Here is a 27,697-nt window from a genome sequence, read left to right as displayed (position 1 = left end):
CCATGCTTCATGAAACGGCAGGCTTTCTCCACGGCAGGCTTTCTCAACAAGGGTTTCCTGGAACCCGGGGTTTCTTCACGGCTCTGGAAGGGCTCTGGAAGTTACTCCCAAATTGGTGGGAGTAACTGATTTTTTAAAATTTGTTAAACATTTATTGCATGATATGACATATATGGTCATTTCAACCTACCCACACCTCCCAAAATGGCCAATGATGGGCCTGGGGCTGGTAGGAAGGGGACACATATTCTGTGTGATCGCCCCACTTCTGGGGTTTCTCAAAACCTGAGGAATGTTTCAGAGGTTTGCCAACAGTAAAAAAGTTGAGAAAGGCTGTTCTACGGCATTCCATTATTCTTACAAAGAGCTCAGGGTACATCCATCTGACTCCTTATCCTCACAACCACCCTGAGAGGTAGGCCTCTCACTTGCTCTATAGTAATAAAAAGATGTGATAAAAGTAGATAGCTTCAATCTTAGAAGGGCTGATAGAGTGAGAGGAGTACAGTCGTGTTGGGACTTCATTGTTTACTACAGAGGGGGTGTTATCTCCCTCCACACTACTCAGAGATCAGCTAGATCTTCCTCTAGGAGACAGCCACCCCAGGAAGCATCTCACAATAGTACATTTGGTGCCTTCTAGTAATATTTAAATCTTCCCCGGGCTTCTGTCTTTGTTGGGTAGCAGATAGAAATGGGCAGGCATCAGTAAGATGAAGCTGCAGTTGCTGTCTTCATCAGCTGATTGGTGAAGTATTTTGCTGTGCCATTTATTGTGGTTCCATCTGAATGAGCCCCAGAGAGCACGATGCTCCACCACTTCCAACTGGCTGGAGATCCCTGGCCCCCAGGAAGCACACCTGGCCTCAACCAGAGCCAGCGCTTTCTCCGTCCTGGCCCTCACTTTCTGGAAGGAGCTCCCAGAGGAGATTAGGGCCCTGCCGGAGCTAGCACAGTTCTGCAGGGCCTGCAAAAAGGAGCTCTCCCGCCAAGCTTTCGATTGAGGAAGGCCAATGAGCCAACACCATCGACTGGGGGCCCCTAGGGCCCTCCCCTACCAGATATGCCGCCTGATAGAGCACAAGGTGACCCCAAGTCCGGCCACATCAAGGGACAGTTTTTGTATGATTAACTGTTAACAATTTGGATTATTACAATGTTTATGAGTTGCAAGTTACAAAGTTTTACAAATTTACAAGTTAATGAGATTGATTGTTATGCACTGTACCGTAACTGGATGGAGTTGTGAACTGCAAATTTGTCATGTAAACTGCCCTGAGCCACAAGGGAGGGCAGGATAGAAATGTCAAAATGAATGAACAAATGAATGAATGAATGTTTGGGCTTTCAGGAATATGATTTTCTGAACTGGCATTTTCCCATGAAAGTTAACTTACAAGGGGAGCCTGCCATTAGGGGAGCCAGTTTGGTGTAGTGGTTAGGAGTGCGGACTTCTAATCTGGCATGCTGGGTTCGATTCTGCGCTCCCCCACAGGCAACCAGCTGGGTGACCTTGGGCTCGCTACGGCACTGATAAAGCTGTTCTGACCGAGCAGTGATATCAGGGCTCTCTCAGCCTCACCCACCTCACAGGGTGTCTGTTGTGGGGAGAGGAATGGGGAGGCGACTGTAAGCCGCTTTGAGACTCCTTCGGGTAGAGAAAAGCGGCATATAAGAACCAACTCTTCTTCTTCTTCTTCTTCTTCTTATGGTGGGTCCTCCTAGCTACTGTTTGAGCAGGCAGCAGTGTTTCCTACCTCCCTTCATGGCCTCTGCAAACACCCCCACCTCAATCCATGGCAGTTGATATTCTTTCCCTGAGTGAGTCTCTGTTGGGTCAGAACAACATCCCTTTGTGAACTCCTGTTCTCACAAGCCTAAAGAGGGAAAAGGGGAGAAGAGGGTTACTGGTACAGGCTGGAGACTTTTCTCTTTTCCATGACAGGAAACAAAAGCAATGCTTAAGAGTACATAGTTCTCTCATTTCCCTGCTCTTAAGGAAGTTCTCACTCTTGGATCTTGATGTTTCAAAGGAGGAAGTGAGCTCACAGGATGGTACAGGTTTGGGGAAGTGACCCATAAGTGATGCCACAGGCCAGTGCTTGTCCTGTAACCTGGAAGTGACATCCCAGGACATGACATCACAAAATGACACATCTCATTCTCACTGAGCTCAAGCCTTCCAAACTCCTCCCTCCTCAGGCACTGCCTCCCAAATCTCCAGGTATTTCCCTAGTTGGACTTGGCAACACCAAGACCACAAGCAACCCTGTGTGCAAGGGAGGGTGAAAGCCATGTAATGAAGCAGCTGGGCTGAAGCAGTGCCTGGCGCTGAAAATCCACAAGATGCTAACTCCAACCTCAAGCTCTTTTCATGGCATAGAGGGGAATGGCAGGAAAGGAACAAAAAATGTACACAGTCCCCTAACGGCCCTTATGCGCTGCCTTTCCTATCTCCAGCATTGTTTTCCTGAGCATTTGACATCTGGGAGTTAACGACCAACCGTGGAACATGCAAACTCCGTCTAGGTGCCATTTCTTCCAGCACTGAAGCGGGCAATGCCCATGATGATCACAAAAGCCCCAGGTCCAGCCCCTTTCAGGCAAAGCGGGGAATCTGCGGACCTGGGGTCTTGGGAAAATCTGAGATTACAAATTAATTAGAAGAAAATGGAAACAAAAATCAAATTGATTTCAAAATGACCTGAAGAGGATTCCAGAAGCTATGGAATACTAAGGGGTTACCAAGAGTCGGTTGAAGAGAAAATAAAATAGAAGCAAAGAAATTAACTTGCTGAAGCTACTGAGAACTGGGTAGAGAAATTTGGAGGAACAGAATATTTCTAAATTGTTCTGTCCTCTGATTTCTCACCAGCCCCAATGTATTATGTTTAATGTTGTTGATATACTCTGTATTTAAAGGAGATTTAGAATGCATATTAAAAGCAGGAGCATATTGAAAATGTGTAAAAAGAGTCTGTAAGTTAAATTACCTGTCATGACAAGATATGTTTTCTTTAGTCTGTCCTTGAATCTTCTCCCAGTGGGGGCTCTTCTTGTGACCCTGAAAAGAAACAAAAAGGTCCTCTTTTGCCATTCCATTTCGTATTTTGTCATCCTTTGAGATTTAAGTAAGTAATGTGGAGGTTTTCAGCTCAAAATGGTGCACAAACACACCTTGTGGCATTCAGCAGTGTGCAATTCCTTTTTTATTAAATGTTCTTCAAAGCTATAAATTCTATCTATCAGGAGATGACAGTCAGCATGTTCAATCACAGCAAGGCAAAGGAAATGTATGTCATCATTTATAGGTAATTGGGACAGCAGATGTGACAAGAAAAGTATCTGAAATATCCTGTGATCAGGGAATGTGCACAAGACACAGAATATTGGCCTGTGGGGAGAAATGTGATTATTTCCCATAAAGGGATTTGATGAAGACCAGAAATATTCAACACAGTGAGGAAATCTCAAACAGATGCCAATGAAAAATACACCTTAGAAATACACCTTGTTCATTGGCAAATGCCCAGAGATTTGAGGGGGTTGTCTGGGTGGGTGGGTTCTGGGGAAGTTGTGACAGGGCTTCCAGTCAAGGGTTGAGGAATTTCCCCTAACATTTATGGGGAAAACCATAGAGACATGGGAAGATTCCTAGAGCATTCCTTTGGAGACCATTTTTTGCTCCTACTCCTCAGTGTCTTATGCGAGGGAGACTGGGGCTGGGGTTTGTCTACTACAAGCAGACAGTGGCCTGCCAATTGCCAATGGAAGGCAGTATAAACAGACATAAGAGACCTTCATGTTGAGACTTAAACCGAGTGGTATGTTCTACACTTCAAGATCTACGGCTGGATTGAACTGAGGAAAAAGGAGCTAGGGAAGCTGTACCCTTAAGTGTAACCAGCAGGAAAGGGGATCTGTTGCTTAATCCAGGCTTCTCATATTTATACTTCTCATATTTCTACTAGCCCTGCCAAGTCCACACTTTCTGGAAATCATAGGGACAAATGTTTCATACCTTTGCTCTCTGCTACACTTGAGAAGATGCTAAAACCTAAGCAGGCAGAATTATGTGGTAACTCCCCAAGCTAAGCCTGAATTTAACATAAGCATGTTATCCTGAGAACATCTGTAGCAGTTAATTTCCGGACTTGACTTGCAATTATTAGTTATCGCTTCTTGGCAATCTCTTCTTCAGCATCTTAATGATAAGGTGCTCCCTCTTGCACTGCTGGGCTGGAGTTCTGGGCTGGCCCGACGGCCAGATTCCTCCACCCCCAAAACCAGATCTTTGGAAGCAGAGGCTGCTTCCAGATGTTTGGAAGCAGATGCCAGATGTTTGGAAGCAGTGCCTGGATGGCTCAGGCAAAGTCACCTGAAACTCAGCCCCTCCAAGATGGAGGTCCTGTGGTTAGGCAGAAGAGGGCAGGACCTGGAAGTACACCTCTACTCCCTGGATGGGGTACAGCTCATGGCTGTGCCCATCACCAGGGACTTGGGGGTGATCTTTGATGTCTCTTTAGCTATGGAGGTGCACATCACTAGAGTAGCCCAGGAAGCGTTTTTTCACCTACACCAGGCCAGGCTACTATCACCATACCTGTCCTCAGAGCATTTGGCCACAGTGATCCATGCAACGGTCACTTCCAAACTAGACCTCTATAAATCTCTCTCTATGCAGGCCTTCCTTTGTCTGTGACCTGGAAATTACAGTTGGTACAAATTGCGGCTGCTAGGGTCCTCACGAGATCATCACAGCAGATGAGCGATTGGGATGTGAGTGTCGTGCATAGTGCATGGGGTTGGACTAGATGACCCATGAGGTCCCTTCCAACTCTATGATTCTATGATTATTCTATGATCCCGGAGGGCCTATATCCAGCCTATGCTGAGGCAGCTGTATTGGTTGCCAATTGTGTACCAGATCAAGTTCAAGGTTCTGGTACTTACCTTCAAGACCATTTGCTGCCTGGGCCCTGCATATCTGAGAGATTGCTTGTCTCCTTATGCCCATCGCAAGGTGCTTCTCTCTGCGGATTTGAATCTGCTGGTGGTCCCCGGCCCACAGGAAGCATGCCTGGCCTCAACCAGCACCAGGGCCAGGGCTAGGACCTTTTCAGTCCTTGCCTCGACCTGGTGGAATGGGTTCCTGGAAGAGCTGAGGGCCCCGACAGAGCTATCACATTTCAGCAGGGACTGCCCAATGGAGCTCTTCCATCAGGCATTTGGTTGAGGCTGGGCTAAGAAAGAGCTGGGTCCCTCCATTAGAGGGCCTCCAGATGCCCGTCCATCTAGGCAGGGGGCCTCTCCCAAGGCTAGTGAGTAATATGAATTGGATTTGGACTGGTGAATGGGGGGGGGACAGATGGGATTATGCTGCTAATAGTATATTTATTTTACTGTTTTTATGGGGTTTATTGTAAACCGCCTTGACCCAGCATTGTCAGGAATGGCAGTTAATAAATTTACATATGAATCAATCAATCAGTTTGGCCCCAGAGCAAAGAGTAGTCTGGGGATCGTCCTCCTTCATCTCCTCGACTGCACCCGTAGGGGTGAGCGCTTCAGTGCGGTTTGGCCACCTTGGAAATCACCGGAGCCCAAAGTGGCGTTGGCCGCCTTGGGCTTCGGCGATCGCTGAGATGGTCCAACTGTGCCGAACTGCTCACCCCTAGTGGACAATATAAATGTTAACATATTTAGCTATGTAACATGCAAGGGGGGGGGGAGTGAGGCTCACAGGGACAATCCATTGGCTCCAGGCTCCAGGACCCACGTCTGAGCCCAGAGCCAATCCTGACATCTCCCCCACTTGGCCCAGAGCAGCTCCCAAAATCCACTGCTCTCCTGGTGGAGCCTGCAGAAGCTCCCAGTGGCAGCTGTCGCTGAATTAGGATGTGTTGCCTGTGCATGTACAGACAATGCTTTTGTGGGTGGGGAGAGGGGAATTGAAACAACCCAATGCATTTTTTAAGATCCTAGATGTCTCTGAAACTTGGGAGATCCCCCAGATTCTCAGGGACCTGTGTTTAGTGAAGGGGTGTCCACAGTCTGAAGTAGGGCTGAGCGCTTTGGCGCGGTTCGGCCGCCTTGGTGATCACCCCTCCTTTCTCCACCGTGGTGCTGGCCGCCTCAGCCTTCGGTGATCACCAAGGTGGCCGAACTGTGCTGAAATGCTCAGCCCTAGTCTGAAGATGGGGGCTATACTTAAATTCATTAATAGTCATAGTTATTTACATCCATGGATAACTTATTCACTTTACAAGATTGTCAAAGGCAAAATTCAGATACATCAAGAAACTCACATCCAGGCATTGCTGAAGTAATCTCCAAGACACACAGTGAGGAGATAGCCTAGAGATACCCTAGAGTTCTGCATCGTGTCTCTTCAACCATGTCCAGGGGTGATGCTGCCGACACTAGCTGGGCCCAGGCCAGGAGATTTTGAGGGAGAGGCTTGGGGAGGGTGGAATTTGGAAAGGATGTGATGTCACTTCTGGGTGATGGTCCATGAATTTCTTCTAAGTTCAGTGGTATCTACCACAATAGAGACATGGGGAGATGCCTAGAAAGTTGCTAAGGTGTCCATTTCCAACTCATTATTTCTCCTTGCCCCTTAATTTCTGAAGGGTTGGGGCTGAAGGCAAGGGTTTGCCCACTACAGGTTGGCAAATGACAAGCCTGCCCTTAGGCACTATGCTTCACAGGAGGAGGCATGTTTTGCCAAGCAGTCACTTTCAAACCACCAATTCTGCATGTGGATTTGAAGGTAGTAATGCACATAAGTGCAACAGCTAAATCGGAAGTCCCTGTGTATCTGAATCAGCTCCTAATTAAATCAACTTTATAAAGGTACAGTGAAAAGGTACACAAATTCTGATCTTTGGAACTTTGGGTTATTCTCCCCCCCCCACCCAATGTATTCTAGACATTTTCTCACAGTTTTTTAAATCTCCAGAAATTATTACATTCTGCTTAACGCTGTCTCATTAAAAAAAACAATCTGGTAATAATTCAGCTCCATTATAATTTGCCTTTAATGGACAAAAGAAATGATAGTTTATCAGTATTCTAAAGTCAGCCACACTCATCAGCACTCAATAGAATAGATGAATGTTTCCATACCAAGGCAGACAAGGCACTTTGTAATTTAAAATTTAATAATTTAATGTAATCTCACATCAATTCTCTTTCATTTGGGAAATGGTGGACTGAACACTCTGCTATCAGTTTTAATGTTGTCTTGTTAATTGAAATTGAAAGGCAGATAGATCTAAATTTGAACTTGAAGAAATACTCTTCATTGATTTCAGCAAGACTATTAATTGTTACCCATTCTTCTTTTACCCTGATTCAGTGGAAAGAATTAAGTCTGTCTCAGCCATTCAAACTAGAATCGAAATGTCAGGAAAATTCACTAGCAGTTGCAATGCGTGGCGCAAAGATTTAAAAGAAGATATGTTGCAAATGTGAAGGTTCCGGCTTGTGTGAATCATTTGAAGAATTCAGGGACAAGTGAACAGCATTTCAATAAGGCATTTAGTAAGGGGGGGGGGGGAGAGTGAATTCTTAGGATTGCCATCTCTAGGTTGGAAAATGCCTGGATACTTTTGTGGTGGAGGCTAAAGAGGACGGAGTTTAGGAAGGGAAGGGACTTCAGCAAGGATAGAATCCCCCCTCTAAAGTGGTCATTTTCTCCAGGGAACTGATCTATGGAGGCTGAAGATGAGCTCTAATTCTGGGGAGGGGGGGGTCCTCAAGTCCCACCCAGAGGCAGGCATCCCCAAGTTGTAGTGGTAGGAAAGTCAAGATTTCGACCCACTGAAATCTCTTTCTTCAGGGGAGATTTTCTGTGGGATACAAGCCATTGTCTATTTCTGAACTTGAAATTAAGCAAAATGATGACCTGTTTATGTTGAACTGGCTTCAAAGCCCATTCCTAAGAACGGACCCTGAAAGGGTCTCCTCCCCTGGCCCCTGGCCAGGCAGCAAGGTGGCCTTGGGCAGCAGCTCCCAGCCAGATCAAGTGGGGCGAGTGGGGGCTGGGCAGCTCGTTAGCAGTGCTGGGGACAGAGCTCCTTAGCAGTCCTTAACGAGCAATCAGCAGGCCTGGAGGCCCCCGTTAGCAAGCCCCCCATCACAACCCTTTGCCAGGGCCTCTCCCCTTACCTGCTGCTGGCTCCAGGCACTGAAGCGTCTGAGAGCAAGGAGGCTAGAGTCCAGGGCCGGAGGGCAGGAGCTGCAGGGGCACGGCCGATCAGGACAAAGCTGGCTGCACTCTGATTGGCCCTATTCCAACTTGGACAGCCCACCCCCTAGGCTGTTTCAGAAATATATAGAGGAACAACAATGGATAAGGATAGCAGGAAAATATGGCCTTGCTTTTTGACCCACAGATTTCTAAGGCGACAGTCCTGTACACGTTTAGGAAGTACCATAGAATTCCGTGGCATTTGTGTACAGTTAGGTTGCATGAATGGCTTTTCAGCTAGACCCATTTAGCAACAGAAACTGGATGATCTGTCTGAAATCTCACTGCAGTTTTGGAACAAAGGCCATATCACTTGGGGTTTGGCTCGTGTTTTGACATAGCATATGGACTGGAGGGGCCCTTTCCCTGATCCAACATGACTTCTCTTATGGTCTCTTATTTGGAAGAGGGACGGAGAGGCAGCTGAAAGCAGTTGTAATTTGGACACCACCAGAAGTACAGAGCTGAGTTTTGAGTTGGAGAAGTAATTTGGGTGAAGCCTTGACTGGCTGCAGTGTTTGCTTTTTGGGAATGTGATACAGGATTCAGAGGAACGCTACCAGTTGTGAGGGTATATCTGCTTCCATTGTGCTCTCCAAATATATTTTTAAAGAAACTGATATTACAGAGATACTACAAGTCTCAGTGTTCAGGGAACAATGACATGGTTAGTAATCTTTAGTTCTTGCACTTTTATGACAACTGAAAATACCATTTTGACAGATCTTTTTCTCTGTACCGTACGCTCATAATTGGTGGATGAAATGCTATCTTGTGAGTACTAATTCAGTGGAGATAATAGTGTCACTTTATGAACCATCTTTAAACAAAGTACATTACATGATTTATGACTGTAACATTGGAGCATATGTGGATCTCATTGGTGGTCAAAAATGCAGCTGACTTCAGGTGCCCCCTAGTGGGGGTTTCAAGCAAGAGACACTCAGAGATGGTTTTCCCTTGCTTGCCTCCACATCACGACCCTGGCATTCCTTAGAGGTCACCCATGCAAATAGGTAACAGCAGGGGTAGTCAAACCGCCACCCTCCAGATGTCCATGGACTACAATTCCCATGAGCCCCTGCCAGCATCCGTGGATCAGTCGGTACCGGGCCATGGCTCTGCCTCGTCCTCCTCCCCTCGTCCAGCTGCCCTGCCACTCTGCCGCCAGCTCACCTTTGGTGCTTCCCAGCGGCCGCCATGGCTGGGGCTCCCCCTCAGCATGGCACTGTGCAGCTGCTTCTGGCAGTGCCCCACAGCAGGTGGCGGGAAGTCAGGAGCGCCGGCGGGAAACCAAATGGAGCAGGGGCTCAGGTGGCGGCGACGTCCCTCGGCAAAAGGCTCCCTCCACCGGGCCTCAGTAAAATTGTCAAGTGTTGACCGGTCCCCAGTGATAAAAAGGTTGGGGACCACTGGTCTAGCTCACAAGTGGAGGAAATAAAAGTTCAAAAGAGCAGGGTGTATTCCCTTGAGGGGAACCTGGATACAAAACATGGCTCTTTTCTGGAAAAAGATAATGGTGCTGTGTGCCAGCTGTGCTCTCGGGCACCCGATGGGTGTGATGCCCATTGCTTTCGATGGAAGGATCATGCGGCAGCCATGTTCTGTGCAGGGCGGAGAGATGCAAGCTGCCGTCAGCAGTACTGTCCTCTGAGGCACATACCCGTTGACGATCTGCTTAGGGAATCTTACAGGGAGAAGTGTTCAGAGCAACATAAGGCATGATGGGATCGTCTTTGATACTGCTGAAAGAGGAATAGATGCCCAGATCTCAAGCATTTTGTATGTGCCTTTGAGTATGCTCAGTTTCCATATATAGCCTGCAGCACAAATGGAAGAATGGCCAAATGTAGGCAGCGCTTCTTCATGAGCAGCACTTCTCCACAGGAAATGAACAGGAGGAGGACTGGTTCAGTCAGTCGATGGGGACCCTTTACGGCTTCTTCCCTTGGGGCTGAAGGAGACTTACTTCCAGGCAAGTGTGGATAAGGTTTTCACTATGGCGACATGCAGGGCAATACAAACAAGGTGAGCCTACTCAGGCCTGACACAAACACTGGGATCTCCCCAACTGAGTTCAGCTGGTTGCCTGCCTCATGTGGTCTTTAGGTTAGCCCCGCTGGCAACAGACAATGATGTCTTTGGTTTTTTCTGCATGGTTTTATTTTCTGTTATTCTTGCTGGACATATAATATGACGTGGATAGCCTCAGTTTTGTTGAAGAGTTGAAATCAGGAACACTGAAATAAGCCATGATCCTTGAGCAGGGGTTGGACTAGATGGCCTGTGGGACCCCTTCTAACTCTAGGATTCTTTTGACTCCATGACATGAGAAAAATCCTGGCACATGATAGATTATCTGGGGATCAAACAATCCCTTCCCTGTCCCTTGGCTGGTGGGCCTCTTGAATGAAATGCTAGAGCAGCATAGAGTTGGACTGCACCAAATTTTGTGAGGTGGAAGGGGGAAGTCCCTTTTCTAAGGACTGGTTCACTCAGAAGATCATGAACGAGGCTATGCACAATGAGAACTACGCAACATGTTGAACTTCCTGGTCTGTTACAAAATGACCCTCAAAATGATTCGACATTTCAGTCTCAACTTATAATTAGGTCAACACAAGGAGTTCCCGATGACATCATCTGAAGTACAACAAGAGGTGAACTAGCTTCAATAAACTTCAAAGGTTCCAGAACTTAAAACAGGTGCACTCAGGCCTAGGTGAGCCCCCCCCCGCCTTTCTTTTTCTTTTTCTTTGTTTTTCTTCTTTAAGCATAGAGTTGGGAAATACTTGGGAGATTTAGGGTAGCGATCCCCAACCTGTGGGCCACGGACCACATGTGGTCCTTTGACTAATTGGTGGGCCCCGAAGGACGCCTTCTCCTCCCCCCCGGCCCTTTACTTCATCCCCCCTAGCCCTTTACAACACACTTCATTGTTGTGGTGTGTCTGTATCTTATTTTGAAGGGATATTTAAACATTACCATAGCGATCAGAGAGCGTTAGGGCAGTGGTTGAGAGTAGAGGAGTAAACTACCCCCCCCCCGGGCCTCAGTAAAAGGCGTTGAGTGGTCCCTGGCGTTGAGTGGTCCCCAGTGATAAAAAGGTTGGAGACCACTGATTTAGGGGATGGAGCCTGAGGAGGACCAGGCTTGCAGAGGGGGGATTTTAACGGGCTATTCTGCCCTCAAGTCCACCTTCTAAAGTTGCCATTTTCAGCAGGTCAAGTGATCCCTGTTGCCTGGAGACCACTTGCGATCCCAAAACATCTCCAGCTACCATCTGGAAGTAGCCAACCCCTTTTAAACACCTTTAAGCATAAATCAATGTGGCCCACTCCCTTTTTCTGAGAAATCTTTCGCTTGACTCCAGAAAGTCCAGCAAATAGGCTCAAAAGCCTGATTCTTACTAAAAAAAAACTTTGACAACTGGTTCAGAGAGAACGAATGAACAGTTTCCTCTGAGCAGTTCGCAACCTTAACAAGACGCTCTCCAACCCCACCCCACAAACTTATATTTCCAACAATTTCTATAGCAAGCTGGGGGTTTGACAACTTTAAGTTGGGATCTGGTTGGGGATTTGTGGGTGTAGCCTAGGGAAGGTGGGGTCTGGGGAGAAAGGGATCCCATAGCATTGCCAAGCCCTCCTTGACCACCAACCCAATTTGGAGCAGGGTTGCCAGATCCAGGCTGGGAAATTCCTGGAGATTTGGGGATGGAGCCAGAGGAGGACAGGACCCCAGTGGGGGACAAGGCAAGTAAAGAAACGGAGGTTTTTTTGTTTGTTTGTTTCCAAAAGGTTAACTAACTAATTTATGTTACTTATTTATTTATTGTCTGGACTCATTTCCCGCCACTTTGTCCAAATTAAAACCCCATTCAAAGGTTAGGAGAGATCATTTAAGATTGGCTGTAAATATCACGCAGAAGCCTAGAGTTCCTCATGGGGTGGGGTGTGAGTCGTGTTATTTTCAATACCTTGGGGACACATTCTGTTTTTCAGAACTGTGCTTGGTTTTGAGTTACTCTTGGTCCCCTTAGTTGGTGCCAGATGATCAGCTTAGCATCACCTGCTAGTAAGAGCTTTGCAGGTATGAATCACATGTGACTGGGTAGCATTTGTGGGCAAGGCTAGTTCCCTGGTCAAGCCACCCAATCAAGTGCATGGGGCAGCTTTTTTTGCTCTTGGCCATCATCTCATGGACCTGTGCCACTGTGGGCTGAATCCAAGCCAAGGTTCTGCAGCTTTAGCACCATGACTAAGTGCAGACTTGTCTGTTGGCACTGCAGAAGGAGGCCATAGGTGCATCTGGCTTAGGGCAACAATCCTTTACCCCACCCACCCATAGGGTTGCCAACTCTGAGTCAGGAAATTCTGGAAGATTTGGGGGATGAGCCTGAGGGAGGAGAGGTTTGGGGAGGGACCTCAGCATGGTATAATGCCACCAAGTCCATCCTACAAAGCAACCCTTTTCTTCAAGGACACTGATCTCTGCAGTCTGGAGATCAGTTGTAAATTGGGAAGAACTTCATGGACCACCTGGTGGTTGGCAACCTTACATACTTGTGGATATTGAAGCCACGCCGTGCTTCCAGAAGCTCCTTGGAAAAGGCTGATTGACACATTTCCTGACAACATAGTAATTTTTGTACTATAATGAAAGAGCAGGATCACAGCATTTATCAGACAGCCACAGAAAGTTATTTATTTATTTATTTTTCAATTTATCAATTTCAATTTAAAAATGGAATCACTTAGACAGAACACTAGCTAGTTAGCAAGTTTCATCTCAATGGTTTGCTTGCTTGTTTGGCTTTTTAAAATGTGCCTTTTGACTCTTGGGGCTCTTCCACTTTTGTCGCTTGTGCCTCCCCCCCATTGCTTTAGTGGAGGATTTTTAAAATGTATTTTTCCACACATGGTTTGTTCCCTCTAGTGAGTTTGATATTGCATCACTATATCTGCAGTCTCTTTCCCTGCAGGGCAATATGCCAGAGACAACAAGTGATGCCACAGCAAGAGGACTAATAGAGGGAGCAAAGCGCATGCAGAATAGGGGCACACAAGGATGAAAACAGGATTGCAGAAGAGCCCTCTGAGGCAGCAGCAGAGGCAGAGCTGTGGTGAGACAAAGGGCCCTTTCACACTTGCTAAATAGTGCCGTTTCAATCCACATCTGTGACATTTTGCCCATGGATTTTGCCATTTTTACTTGGGAGGTGGATTGAAAGTGTGGCATGTAGTGGGTGTGAAAATGCCCACTCTATAGTCACACTGCCAACTTTTCCCTGTTTGAGCTTTCTGGACAGATGAACAATGTGTCAAAGGTTGATTACTGTAGGGCAATAATGCATTAATTGTGTCAAATCAGCCAATTTAAAGTGCATGGCCTGCTTTCTGCCTGCAACGTTGGTGGTATTCATCACATTGGCCCATGCAGGAGGCAGCAGGACAGTGCGTAAGTCCTATTAATACACGGTGGATTAATGGGGACATGGGGGGGGAGGGTGAATAAAACGAGAATAATAAAGACCAGCCACACTACTGCACACATGCTCGATCTTAGTAGATTTCAGGCAGTCAAGACAAGTGTCTCTTTTGCAAATTATTTTGCTCTCCTGGTGGGTGGGTGGGCAGGAGGCGTCAGCCATTTACAAGCTGTGCATGAAGAAGCTGAGATGTGGGCATTTGTTAGACACTGTCATGCTAAAATATGACCTAACCAGTTAGCACACGTATACACATCAGAAAGCACAGGGATAAATAATCATGGACTGAAATAAAACAGAGATGAAATTATTCATGATAATTCACAACCATCCTGTGGATCTCATACCTAGCAGCATGTAAAGATTCCAGTCCAGTAGAAGGGCAAAACTAACCAAGCAACTGGGTAACCCTGAAATGTGGTAAGAAGGGGACAGGAATTCCACCATGGCTGAGGTTGGGGGCAAATGGAACCATAGGAATGGCTGGCATGGAAGGGAGCTCTGCCCCCTCCCCTCACCGCCCTCCAGTCGTGCTGAATGCGACTGGGGATGTTTTAATAACTATACTGTTCTCTGTAATCCTGAGCCTCTTGTGGCAGCAGACATGCTGTCCGAAGCTCCGACCATGAAGCTGGGAGTTCAATCCCAGCAGCCGGCTCAAGGATGACTCAGCCTTCCATCCTTCCGAGGTAGGTAAAATGAGTACCCAGCTTGCTGATGGGGGGTAAAATGGTAATGACTGGGGAAGGCACTGGCAAACCACCCCGTATTGAGTCTGCCATAAAAACGCTGGAGGGCGTCACCCCAAGGGTCAGACATGACCCGGTGCTTGCACAGGAGATACCTTTACCTTTACCATGTAATCCTGATTACAAGAGGTGCGGTAAAAATCCAGGAACCCGTTCCTTCCATAGCCAACAACACTCCTGAAGAGAAATTTCTCACAAAATCTACCATAAAGGATTGCTGAAGGCAGAATGTTGAACTCAGCCAACCTTGCTGATCTTTGCCTTCTAAGCAGACATCTGTGGGTTTCTGCCTCCTTGCAGCTGATGTGCTGACTCCTTAGTTCAGCCTTTGAGATCCAGATGTGACTGTGGAGTTGGCTGGACCAAATGGGCACTGATAGAACAGAGAGACCAGCCCTGTGGCTGGTGCCCTCCAAGAAGCACTGAAGCCTTGCTTTTCCTTTATTGACAGGTAAGGAAAGCAGCAGGAGGATACCCACTGCTGAGGCATTCGGGATGCTAGGGTAAACTTTCAGAAAAGAGCTGATTTTTTTTTCCAGACTCTGATAGGGTTTGAAATCCAGAGGGATGATCAAACATCCATTTTCTGCGATGAAAACCTGTTTGACTTTCTTGCTAGCAAATCTCATCGAAGTCATTATGAAAATAACATTCTCATGATTTTGAAGTCAAGTGGCTAGAGAGGTTAATACATTTTTTTTTAAAGTGACTTGGCTTTACCATATTTATTCCTCTCTCATTTTCACTTGGCACAAATAGCTGGCTGAAATTGGTTTAAAACTGAGTGCAGAAGCAAAATATTCGGCTCAGTTTCCATAATTTCGTCTGGCTACAATATTTTGTAGAAAATTGAATATTTTTAGAATGGCCCGGATATTTGGAGAGGGGGTAAGACAAGAACAGAGAGATTAACTTTAAGGGTGAATCAACATACGGCTGGCTTCTGCAAAGGGAAGTCCTGCCACACCAAGGAACTGGACGTAAAACGGCCACTATTAGGATGCCCTTGCAGAGCTCAACAGTGCAGCCTCATCTGCAGTGCTCTGCACAGTTCTGGCCCCTGGCTGTCCAAAAGGACATCCAGGGAGCTGGGAAAAATCCAGAAGAGGGCAGCCTTCTCTATGAGGAAAGGCCTGGGACATGTCCATTTGGAAAAGGGGTACCGTATATACTCGCATATAAGCCGACCCGCATATAAGCCAACCACAAAATCTGGGCAAATTTATTGACTCGCATATAAGCCGAGGGTGGGAAATGAAGCAGGCTACTGGTAAACTTACAGGGTGGCCTAAGCACTTAATCCATGTTCCATCATCACAGGCTTTCCCATCCCCCCCCAACAAATACAGAAAAGTCAAAAGGATGAATAACTGGTTTTTGTACCCCACTTTTCACTAACGAAAGGAGTCTCAAAGCAGCTTACAATTGCCTTCCCTTCCTCTCTTCATGCCAGGCACCCTGAGAGAGCACTAATAGAACTGATCTGTGAGAACAGGTCTGGCAGGAGAACCAAATAGTGCCCCCCCCCAGGCCAGCAAACTAGAGCAGAACAATAGTACCCAATGTTGGCAACCTACTACAACAAGTATAACAGCTATCAAACTGTGGGCTACAGAGCCCCCCAGAACAAAACACTGAAATAACTGTAAAACTGAAAGCTGAAAGAAAGAACTGTAAAAATCAACTTTTAAAAGAAACACAACCCCACGAAGAAAAGGCGAACAATGCTGCCCCTCAGATAAAAGAAGAAAGACACACTGAAGAAACAGTAAATCCCAAAGCACCCCCAAAACCCACCCCACCCACAGAAACCAAGAGAATAGTTTGGAAGAAGTGATTAGGAAAAGAAGAGGGGGAAAAATATCAGAACTCCCTCAGTCAAACCATTGATGTCCTACAAGGTACCAGAGTAAGCTTTCAAGATATTTGCAGTAGGAATAATAATAATAATAATAATAATAATAATAATAATAATAATAATAATAATAATAATAATAGCTGGAAGCAATTAGCTCACTTGCAAAGAGCTTAGTTTTTAAGATCTTTGCAGAAGGCAAAGGTTACCTGGAGGCCACTGGCTCACTTGCAAAGAGCTTAGGTTGCAGATGCAATGCTGTGATTGGCTGGCTGGGGACAGGCTGTTAATCAATTACCCGCGTATAAGCCAAGGAGGTCTTTTAAGTACTAAAAACTGTGCTGGAAAACCTATATGCAAGTACATATGGTACCTAACTAAAGGGGTACATGTCAGAGGTGGAGAAATTTGGAAAAGAGAAATCCCCCACCCCGCCAATACTAGGATGCGGATGGGCAGAAATACTTCTTGACACAAGTGATTATATTTGGAATTAAGTATCAGAGGGGGTGGCAAAGGCCACAGGCATCCATGGTTTTAAGAGGGGAACAGACAGATTCATGGAGGACAGTGGCAACTACATATGGCAACTAAAGGGAACCTCCACATTTAGGGGCAATCAACCTCTGAATCAAGAGGCAACAACAGAGGAAGACCTTGCCCTCTGTACCCTGCTGTTGGCTATCCAGAGGAACTGGTAGATGGACCCCCCCCCCCCCCCGGTCTGATCCAGTAGGGCTCTTCCTGTTTCTTATGAAGGTCTCGGCCTCACTGCTCCATTGCTGGCCCTCCAAAGGAAGTAGTTTGGCCACAGTGTGAGGCAGGATACTGGACTAGATGGACTATTGGTGATTTCTGATTAGAAGCCATAGAAGACAGAACACGGAAACCCCTTTCATCCTGACCGCTCCAAATCCCTCCTAAACCTTCTTTACTGTTCTCTTTTTTTCACAAGTTGTTCTGTAACCCCAAGGATCAGAAAGACTGGGAAATTGGTGGCACATCCTCAGGAAGCCGAATTCTACACCAGAATCCCTGTGTGCACATTTGTGCACCTCATGTGTGCCAGGAATTCTGTTTAGTCCAATGTAGTCCTATTTCATCCTCATAGTTCGTATTTTATTTTGGAAAGGTAGTAGGGTTTTAAAGGATTCCATGATTCCTCTGCATCTGAAGGGCCAATAGCAGTTTTGCTGACATTCACTCCTGACTTCCCTCAAGTAATTGGCTTATTCATTGTTCAGAAATCTCAGCCTATTACGGTTCTGGCACAATTTTAAAATGGAGAGAGAGGGAGAGAGAGAGAGAGAGAGAGAGAGATTTTATGCAGCCTTGGTAGCATTATGCATGCTTCTTTCCAAAAACTCCGGAGCTTGGCACAATATCTTAAGGCAAATTTCCAGCCAACTACTGAACAGGAACGATGCCCAGAGAACAGATGGCCAAAGGATGCTATTGAGGCATCCGGTGTGTTTTGTCGAGGGCAAGCCTTCCACCTCAGGATCTTCACATTGCACTAAAATTGGTTCCAGTGATGGAAGAGACTCTTCATTGGGCTCCGTGTACTGTTTACTGTTCTAGACAAAGACAGACAGCTTCTGCTATGGTGCTACAGGGAGCATTTCTCTGTCACAAGATTAATAACATGTCACATATTTATTCACAGCTTTTCAACATTTTATAACAACAGTCTTTTGTACTGGTAACACCCTTAAGTCTTACTTAAAGGTTCATTGCCTTGTTCCACATCATTCCTAGGGATGTAAATCTCTGGGGATCTCCCAGAACTACAACTGGTCCCAGGGAGAAAAGGGCAGCTTTGGAATGCAGACTCCTTAGCAGGGGTGGCCAAACGGTGGTTCTCAATTGGTACATGGTCTACAATTCCCATGGGAAGTTCTCTTGGGAATTGTAGCCCGTGGACCCTGGAGGGCCACAATTGGGCCACCCCTACTCTATAGCCAGATGAGGCCCCTCCCCTCCCTCTCCAAGATCCACCCCTCAAATCTCCAGAGACGGCAAGCACACCACAGGTCATTCTCTTTAAACTGCAGTATGTCGTATTCTTATACTCTGTTGTATGCTGTTCTGCAATACCTTCCGAAGCAGAAGGCTAACTCACATTTACTAGTTTCCTTTAAAAAATATAAATGCGCTTCCTCCCAAAATGGACCTTGTGGGCCACATGCACAGAGTGCCTCACACCCTCGACAACCTCTCTTATTCAAGCAGTGGGTTGGAAGTAGGTCAGGAGGCCTCACTCCCCCCCCCTTCTTGTCCCTTTTAAAATCCATCAAGAGTGATGACCAGCTGGGACCTTAGGTCCTCTTTCTCTCTCCAGACTACAGCCCCACACGGGGCAGCCCCGCCCCTTTGAATGATCGGTTCCCCCCATACAGAATGACCTTCCTCTCTACTGGGGGGGGGGGCTCTGCCCCCAGACTGGCTGCTCCCACCACAACTGCACCTTGCCCACAGCTCTGGTGCTACAGGCCTCACAAATCCTTAAACCACTCCTGGGAAGAGTTGGGTTTTATACCCTGCTTTTCACTACCAGAAGGAGTCTCAAAGCAGCTTGCAATTTCCTCCCCTGCCTTTCCCTCAACAGATACCGTATGAGGTTGTTGGGGCTGAGAGAGCTCTGAAAGAACTACTCTGTATAAACAGCACCATCAGGACTGTGATGAGCACAAGTTGATCCAGCTGGCTATACGTGGAGGAGTAGGGAATAAAACCTGGCATGCCAGATTAGAAGCCACCAGACTTAACCACTACATACAGATATCAGTCAAAAAGAGCAAGAGTCCAGGGCATGAGGTTTCAGAAATTCTACCTATATTGAGTGAGCCATGACTCACAAAGGCTCCTCCCCTGCTACAAACATTAGTCTTTCAGGTGCTCCTGGACTCTGGCTCTTTTCTGCTGCAGCAGGCAGACTAACACAGCGACCCATTTTGACCTTTGCTTGACCTATATTCGACCTCCCTTGGAGCAGTGGAAGCATCGGGGAGGGGGATGAGGAATCTTGGAGGCCATTGGGGGCAGCAGTCTGACTCTTCCTGCTGCAGCCGTGCTCTCTGAGGAAGGAGGCCATGCTCCCCCCTCCCGCGCTGCTTCCCCTGCTCTGCCGCCTGAAGCTTCTTTGACTCCTGGGAAGGATTCACTGCAGACTGGCCCTCTCGCCAGACTTTGGGTCTGGATAACTGGATGTAGTTGATGGGAATGGGGAGTCTAAGACTTGTTCCTGCACAGGAGTTTTCAAAACAGCAGCTCCCTTTCCTCCCCTGGTCAACACCCCCCCTTCAATTCAGTAGTGGTTTTTTTCCAGTCATATTTTCATGCAAGGGGGGGTGTCCTTGCCCTCCCTCTATTTGTATGTGTGGGAGCCCCCCTGGGTTCCTGTCCCCTCTTCTGGTTGAGCCACACACCCCTCGGGCTCTCCATGGGACTCTGGCGCCTCTTTTCAGCCTCCCTCCCTCCCTCTTTCTTACTAACTTCTTCCCTTGCTCCATCCTCCAACCTCACTCCTGTCTGTCCACACTCTCCATCCTTCTTCGCTGTCTCCTCCTCTCCCTCCTCAGGGCATCTGCCCTCCTCCCCGCTCCTTTCTGACCTTTGCTGGAATGATCTGTGCTCTTAGGGAGGTCTGGGAATGAGCACTCACTTTGTCTGGGACTTGGGCAACTGAGACTCTGGCACATTTAAGACTGAGCCAAGATTTTAAATGTGGGGAGCAGTTACATGAGGGCAGCATAAAAGTGTGCTGTAGTTTTGCCGGTCAGTTTTAGCAAGGAAAATCCTTGCTTCTGTTCTCCGTTTTCTTCAAGAAAGTGGTTTCTTGTTCGCAACTGATCTGCTTATTGGGAACTCGATGGCGGCGGGACAGTGCTTACATCATCTGGAAGTGATGTAGGCCTATTAGGGGAGTGAAGGGCGAGGCTCTGGTTTGTTGGCATAACCTTTAAGATAGAATTAGCTTCTACCAGAGTTTTGCCCCAAAAACAGAGCATCCCCCTCACCAACATGCCCCCCCTCATCACTTCCAGATGATGCAGCCACATCACGTTTATTTCTGGCTTCTTGCCTGTGTGTGTGTGTGTGTGTGGGGGGTAATCCCCTCCCACTACCCCCCTGGGTAGCCTGTGTCAAAGGGGAGCACTTGAAGGGGGGGGGTTGGCATCTCGATGACCGTTTATGCCCTGGGAACTTCACTGCCCCAGCTTCCATGCAAGAACACAAACTGGGGGCGGGTGAGGCACACCAGGCCAAATGCTCCCCCGCGTGGGTGCAGGAAGAGGTGGGCCCACCTGCCATGACTAAAACTCCAGCCTGCAGCCCGGCATGAAACCTCCAGTGCATATGTGTAACCTCCAGTCTATGTGTAACCTATTCAGCTTAAACAACCCTATCAAAAATAATTTCTTTATATTTCAAAAAGGAGAGAGTTCACATCTATGACAGTGTGATGTCACCTTGTGACACTTGCATTTAACAACAGCCATCTTTGAACAATATTCAGCACATCTCGCAGCAACCAAGAGTGAACCATCCAGGCCTGCTGTCTTTGGGCAGACCAGGGCCTCCGTCTGTCTGACTTCTGTCCAGGCCGTCCCTTGAAGAAGCACCAACTGGCAGCTGGGCCGTCTTGGAAGGTCTTCTCTGCAGTCTCTGGGACCTTTTCATTCAGATGGAAGGCAACAGGGTGCAAACAGCAGCAGAATTCTTCACCTAAAATGCCAACAGATGGTTTTCAGACAGAGGAGAGCTGCTTCTGAGGGGAGAGGGCTTCTCCTCACCGCTTCAGGCCTCCGATCTCCCTGGGGGAAATTGCGCCTTTTCTTCCTTATAAGGAATACCCCGCTCTCTGGCGCCCCCTAGTGGCCGCAGGGCTACATAGGCCCAAGTTACTCCATCCTCAAACAGCACAATTCATTACAGGGGATTCAGTTGTGAATGTCCTGTTTGGTCAGATCAGCAAAGCAAATACTCAAGATGGTTGTCATACACATTGTAATTGTAGTGGAAAGTGATAGCCAAATGTTAAACACATTGTTTAATTAGTTTGCACAGGTAATGAACCCGTTGTCTGGAGAAAACTCCAGCTGCAGCGGTGCTCGTGGATCGCAGAAGTCTAGCCGCGCATTGAGAACTGGGCTGTGAAACCCGCTGATCCCGCTGCATGGATGCAGACGCTTTCAGAACCTGACGCTCCCTTGAGATTGTTCACAGCGGCAGCTAAAAGGAGCCGCAGCAAATGATCAGCGTGCTCAGGCCACTGAAGGAGAAGGGCTGATGAGGCAGAGTACCTCGCAGGACGATCTGGTTCAGCCCCATTTCCAAGAGGCAGAACTGCTGAATCCCATCCCAGCTGGCTTCTGGCCAGGGAACATGGGCCCAACTCAGAGCCAAGAATGTCCTGAGGACGGCTTGCTTCCATTTCCTGGGCTCAGGAGCTGCACAGCAGGCAAGGCAGGGGTCGAGTGTGGCCCAGCATAGCCCTAAGCGCTCCTCTTGGAAGCCTGGAGCCCTCCAGTTTGGGAACAAGAAACTGAAAATGCCTCCCCTTCACTGCAGTCGAGGCTTCGGATGGCTACCTCTCTAGTGAGGCTTATGGCCTTATGGCTATTTTGCTCCCTCAAGGCCTTGGGCCATCTGCGGTCCAATACTTATTTTTCCTCTAGGGCATAGAGTTTAAAATGCCAGTCATTTGATTGATTGATGTCCCACATTTCAACTCAGTCAGAGCTACCAAGTCAGCTAAGAACTGAAAACTGTAGAATCTGTTCCATATAATATATTTATGGTAAGGCCTTGGAAGAGGAGTGTGTCTCATGGCTTAAGTGGCTAACACCCAACCAGGGCAGCTGCCCTGCTCTTGAGTGTCACCTCCTCCAACCAGCTTGCCTATCTGTCCGGTGGCCAGCCAATCACCTTGTTTGGTGTAGTGGTTAGGAGTGCGGACTTCTAATCTGGCACGCCGGATATGACTCTGCGCTGCCCCATATGGGTGACCTTGGGCTTGCCACGGCACTGATAAAACTGTTCTGACTGAGCAGTGATATCAGGGCTCTCTCAGCCTCACCCACCTCACAGGGTGTCTGTTGTGGGGAGAGGAAAGGGAAGGCAACTGTAAGCCGCTTTGAGCCTCCTTCGGGTAGGGAAAAGCGACATATAGGAACCAACTCTTCTTCTTCTTCTTCTTCTTCTTCTTCTTCTTCTTCTTCTTCTTCTTCCATCCCGCACCCCTGACTACCCACTCCTCCTTCCACTTCCCTCTGAGGCTCAGAGGCTGCAGATCCCTTCCGCGTGAGAGTTGCCCCTGATGGTGAGTTCCCTAACAACTGCCTGCAGCCTTACCAGGTCCTGAGTGGAGGGGGAGACTGTCCATTTCCCCTAATCTAGTGCCTGTTGTATTCCTGAATGCAATAGGATTGGCCCCTAGCCAAAACATAACATATTTAAAAATAAACCAGAGTGACATTGATTAAAACATCGATGCAGGGGAAGAGGGGGTTATCAAGGAAATACCTTTAGCCTTTTTGTTGGAACTTTTATATTTGACTCATTCCTGAGTCCCTCCAAAGAAAGAGAGTGAAAGCATGCAGCTATTAATTATCTTTGTGTATAAGGCCTAAACAGTGCTTTGAGATTTAAAAGAGAGAAATCTTTACTGGGAAAGATTATTTACAAAATATATTATATTCATCTGCTTTTGTCTCCTTACTGAAGCAGAGTACAAAAGCGTAAAAGAATAGTTACAAACACATTGCAAGCCTCTTGGGAGCAAACTACATGCCACACATTGCAGATGGAGAGAGAGCAGAGAGCCTAAAGCTAGCTGTTAGCTTTAGCAAAAGGCACACACTGATCTGCTCTTCCTGAAAAAGCAGGAAGTGGGTGGGAGCCCATCTTAAACAATGGAATTCCCAGAGCACATGGCTTAGAATTCCCTGTAACCTCTCCAATGACTACTTGATGCTACTAGAGAGCACAAAGGTACAGCACAGGTGCTTAAACACCTTAACAACAGCCCTTCAAGGTGGACTTTACCAAATTACTTGCTGATTGAATTCCAACACTTTCTCACAGATTTTGAGTAAGGTGAGGACAGATTTTTCACAGTTAGTATCTCTCCCCAATCAGCAGACTCGTTTATTGAGAAGTCTCTTTTATAAGGAAGAAACTAAACAGATAGACTCTATTAGTTGCTGAAGCTGGGTTTTACCTGGTATTACACCCCTATATGGGTACCCCAATGATTCCTCTACCCAAAGAGCATGTTTTTGATGAGCACATGGTCTGGTGAGAATCACAATGAACTGTTTGTGATATTGCCAGACTAGAGTTCTTTTCTGAAGTGGGCTTCTTCACAGACTGATTTCTGTACTCTGGTAATGCAATGAACTGTAATATAAACTTGAGCACCTTTATGAATAATTAGAGTAGAAAGCAAATCTCATGGGGAAAAAGGAAAGAAACCAGTGGCTGAGCCATTTTTCTTTTAATGGAGGGGGAGCAGTTTTATTTTGATTTATCCTGAAACGTTCATCTTATCATCCAGATTGAAATGATCCCTGTAGCAAATACAAATAGGGCTTATTCTACAAATTGGACCCATCATTTCCCTGAAGATCTTTGCACTTCTAAATTGCTGATGATCAGGTGGCTATAGAATGCGGTTAATTAGCACGCAGGCTAAATGATGCACTTCCAGGCCACTGCAATGATCTTGTGGAAGCAGATTTTGCCATTCCACACAGGAATTCTTCAAGCGGCCTTTGTATTCCCTTTTAATAACTGGTTGCTAATGAGCAGTTGTAGCTGATGGTTTTAAGTTTGAGCAGAAATGAGTGACCTGTTTCATTGAGAAAAGAGCAAAATAGGAGATCAAATAATATTAGTAAGATCTATTTCCTTTTAAAAATGTCTCTCTAATCTAGAGAGAGAGGTCTCTTACCACAAGTCAACAGTATCAACCATGTCAGTTTGGATGTCTGCCTGGCCAAATCAATCAATTGATTGTCTATGAAAACTGAGCAACAGGATTGTTTTTAGTTTTGAAGTAAAGATAAAACCTGTTTTAAGATGCATGAGCATGCATGTCTGTGAGCATGTACACATTTTAATAATGTAATTATATCAGTAATGTTTGTCAAATGGTTCCAAGCAGTGAATCACATCAATTGCCTTCTAGAGCAGTGGTCCCCAACCTTTTATCACTGGGGACCAGTCAACGCTTGACAATTTTAATGAGGCCTGGGGGGGGGGGGTAGTCTTTTGCTGAGGGATGTCGCTGCCGCTGCCTGAGCCCCTGCTCCGCTTGCTTTCCCACCGGCTCCCCTGACTTTCTGCCGCCCAATGGGGGGCACTGCCAGCAGCAGCTGAGCAATGCCACTCCGAGGGGGAGCCCCAGCCATGGTGGCCGCTGGAGAGCACCAAAGGTGAGCCGGCGGCAGAGTGGCAGGGCAGCCCCCGAGGCAGTAGCCGGGGAGGAGGACAAGGAGGAGCCGTAGCCTAGTACCGACTGATCCACGGACTGGTACCGGTCGCTGGACCGGGGGTTGGGGACCGCTGTTCTAGGGAAGCACTTAGACACATCGGCTCTTGTGCCAGCCAAATATTCTAAAATCAGAGCTCTTAATATCTTTTACATACTAGGTTTTTTTTTAAGGCTTGGCATTTCTGAAATGCTGCTTTATCCTGCACAAAGTGAAGACTCCCTCCCCCGCCACCCCCCACATGTCTAAACTTTCTGGACACAAATATGGAAAGGTCTGTCTTATTTTAGGGCAGTGGTTCTCAACCTGGGAGTCAGGACCCCTTTGGGAGTCGAACGGCCCTTTCACAGGGGTTGCGGCAGGGCGAGCAACCCTTCTCTCCAAGGGGATCCTAAAGTGGCTGACATCGCACCTCTTCCATTTCATTCACACAACAGCCTTGCAGGGTAGATCGAGATAGAGCGTTCATCTGTCTGAAGCAGCGGAAAAGAGCGAGATCAGCTTGGTGGGACAAGAGGCAGACCTGAACTGAGAAACACCGGGAAAAAAACAATTTATATGCAGTCATGAACCATGGATCTTCACGCCATTGGTCAGTTTCAGTTTAGCTTCTGTGAAAGAGCCCTTGCATCATTTTATGGTTGGGGGCCGCCACAACATGAGGAACTGTATTAAAGGGTCGCAGCAATAGGAAGGTTGAAAACCACTGTTTTAGGGCTTCTTGGAGAAATGAAATTGTTCCTGTTACCAGACAGGAGAGACTCCCAGAGTTCTGTGACTATTTGGAACCTATCCTTGATATTGTAGAATATTTGGATTCTGTGCTGGACATGCTGCTTGACTCCTTGATCTGCTGCTTGTGGACATGCCGTGGAACATCACAATTGGATAAGGACGTTGGAGCAGTTGCTGAGAGGGGAGATGAACAATAGGAACATTTCTGCGAACTTAAAAGGAGGCCTGCCCAGCCTCCCGTCTCCCACAGTGGCCAACCAGTTCCCCTGGAGCAGGGGTAGTCAACCTGTGGTCCTCCAGATGTCCATGGACTACAATTCCCATGAGCCCCTGCCAGCAAATGCTGGCAGGGGCTCATGGGAATTGTAGTCCATGGACATCTGGAGGACCACAGGTTGACTACCCCTGCCCTGGAGGACCAACATCACAGAGGCCCCCCTGATGTTGCCTCAGGCACCACGGCCAGTTGCCATTGGTAGACCTCTCCATAAATCTATCTAATCCCCTTTTAAAGTTATTTCTTCCTTCTTCCTGTGGCTGTTATTGCATCCATGGGGAGCGGGTTCCACATTTGAATCACTCTCTTGATGGCAAGAGTCAGCCAGTTACTTTGTTTCTGGGCTCTTCTGCATTCTCACTTCACTCACCTGTTTGTCCCTCCTGCTTCAGGGTTTCCCCCCACTTTGCTCACACTTGTGGCCAATTTGATATCACATCTGTTTTAAAAAGGCATAGCAACCTGATGCTTAAATCTGCCTGTTTTTATGCTGGACATGCAGTGATGTAATATCAAATCGGCCACTAGAAGGAGCAAAACAAATGCAGGAAAGCAAATAAACTTCAAAGAAATAGGGATACAGAAATGTGGAAAATGAGAATGTGCAAGAGCTGCAAATCGGAATTTTCCCCTCTCCAATTAAGTCTCAACTGTTCTTACTAAACATGCTCAGTTTTAATAAAGCCAAAGGGTGGGTTTTCTTTTGGGGGGGGTGTCTTTTTAATTTACAAACTTCTTTTTTCTCTGTACATAAAAAGACCCTTTAGAAATTCTAACTCTGCCTTCAGGCAGACCCCTTTTCTTTCTCCATGATGGTTACTTCACCATCAAGTTCACTTGAAGCTGCCTGATTCTGAGGCAGATCACTGGTCTGCTGTATACTCTGATATAAACAGTGCTTTGGGGTTTCAAATCACCTCACCCAGTCCTTTCAACAGGAGATTTAGGGGGTTGAACCAGAGTCCTTCTGCATGCAAAACAGTGAGTCATGGCCCCCTCCTATCAAGGAGAACAGCAGTGATTTTGATTTCATTGCACAGTTGACATAGAATATTTATTGTTTGACAGGTGACAAAATGTCAGGTTACTTATTTGAGGTCTGACAAAACAACCAGAAGATGCTTACATGTCTGAAACACTTCAGTGGCAACATAAGAAAATTCAAAACTTTTCAGTTCCAAATTTGAAATTTGAATGACAAGAATAGAAATTGACAAATCTTTCAAGTGTTTTATCCCTACCTTGTTTTTGTACAACATTGCCTTTGTTGTTTCCCTCTTGAATAATGATGTACTGTGTGCATTGCAAGAGCTAGCTTGGTGTAGTGGTTAAAAGTGCAGACTTCTAATCTGGCAAGCCGGGTTGGATTCTGCACTTCCCCACATGCAGCCAGCTAGGTGACCTTGGGCTCGTCATGGCACTGATAAAGCTGTTTTGACCGAGCAGTGATATCAGGGCTCTCTCAACCCCCCCTCCCTCACAGGGTGTCTGTTGTTGGGAGAGGAAGGCAAATGTAAGCCACTTTGAGACTCCTTTCTTCTTCTTGCACCAGCTGAGTAGGGGCCCCAACGTAGGGATGTAGAAGTACTTGCTCTGAATACAACCTGAAGAAGAAGAAATAGAAGAAGAAGAAGAAGAAGAAGAAGAAGAAGAAGAAGAAGAAGAAGAAGAAGAAGAAGAAGAAGAAGAAGAAGAAAGACATTTCCACACCCATTTAAAATAGTTAAATCTTTACCTTTCATTGTTGTTATTTTCCGGCCCTTCGATATGATGTCACCAACATGCAGTGTCCTGGCAGTAAACGTCTGGCTACATCCTCCATTTTAAAGCCCTCGTTG

At 46.9% G+C, this 27,697-nt stretch overlaps 2 protein-coding genes across 7 annotated transcripts in view; one reads left to right on the top strand and one right to left on the bottom strand.

The window, feature by feature from the left end:
* CDH18 (cadherin 18) overlaps window positions 1–27,697 on the top strand; it is a 902,365-nt gene that overhangs the window by 189,097 nt on the left and 685,571 nt on the right. The gene's annotated exons all lie outside the window — the stretch shown is intronic.
* Window positions 1–27,697, bottom strand: part of LOC143845193 (uncharacterized) — an 86,265-nt gene that overhangs the window by 2,139 nt on the left and 56,429 nt on the right. The window contains exons 5-6 of one of the 2 annotated variants that reach the window (XM_077353392.1): window positions 2,994–3,064; window positions 1,759–1,877 (exon numbers count right to left, since the gene is read on the bottom strand). In XM_077353392.1, the coding sequence (XP_077209507.1) occupies window positions 1,870–1,877; window positions 2,994–3,064 (79 nt within the window). In that variant the 3' untranslated portion in view covers window positions 1,759–1,869. Of the gene's footprint in view, window positions 1–1,758; window positions 1,878–2,993; window positions 3,065–27,697 lie in introns of those variants that run through there. The other variant, XM_077353391.1, reaches the window with a different exon arrangement.

The sequence above is a fragment of the Paroedura picta genome, chromosome 9 (assembly GCF_049243985.1).
Source record: "Paroedura picta isolate Pp20150507F chromosome 9, Ppicta_v3.0, whole genome shotgun sequence".
Lineage (NCBI taxonomy): Eukaryota > Metazoa > Chordata > Lepidosauria > Squamata > Gekkonidae > Paroedura > Paroedura picta.
The sequence above is the reverse complement of the archived record's forward strand: the minus strand, read 5'-3'. Positions and strand labels throughout refer to the sequence as shown.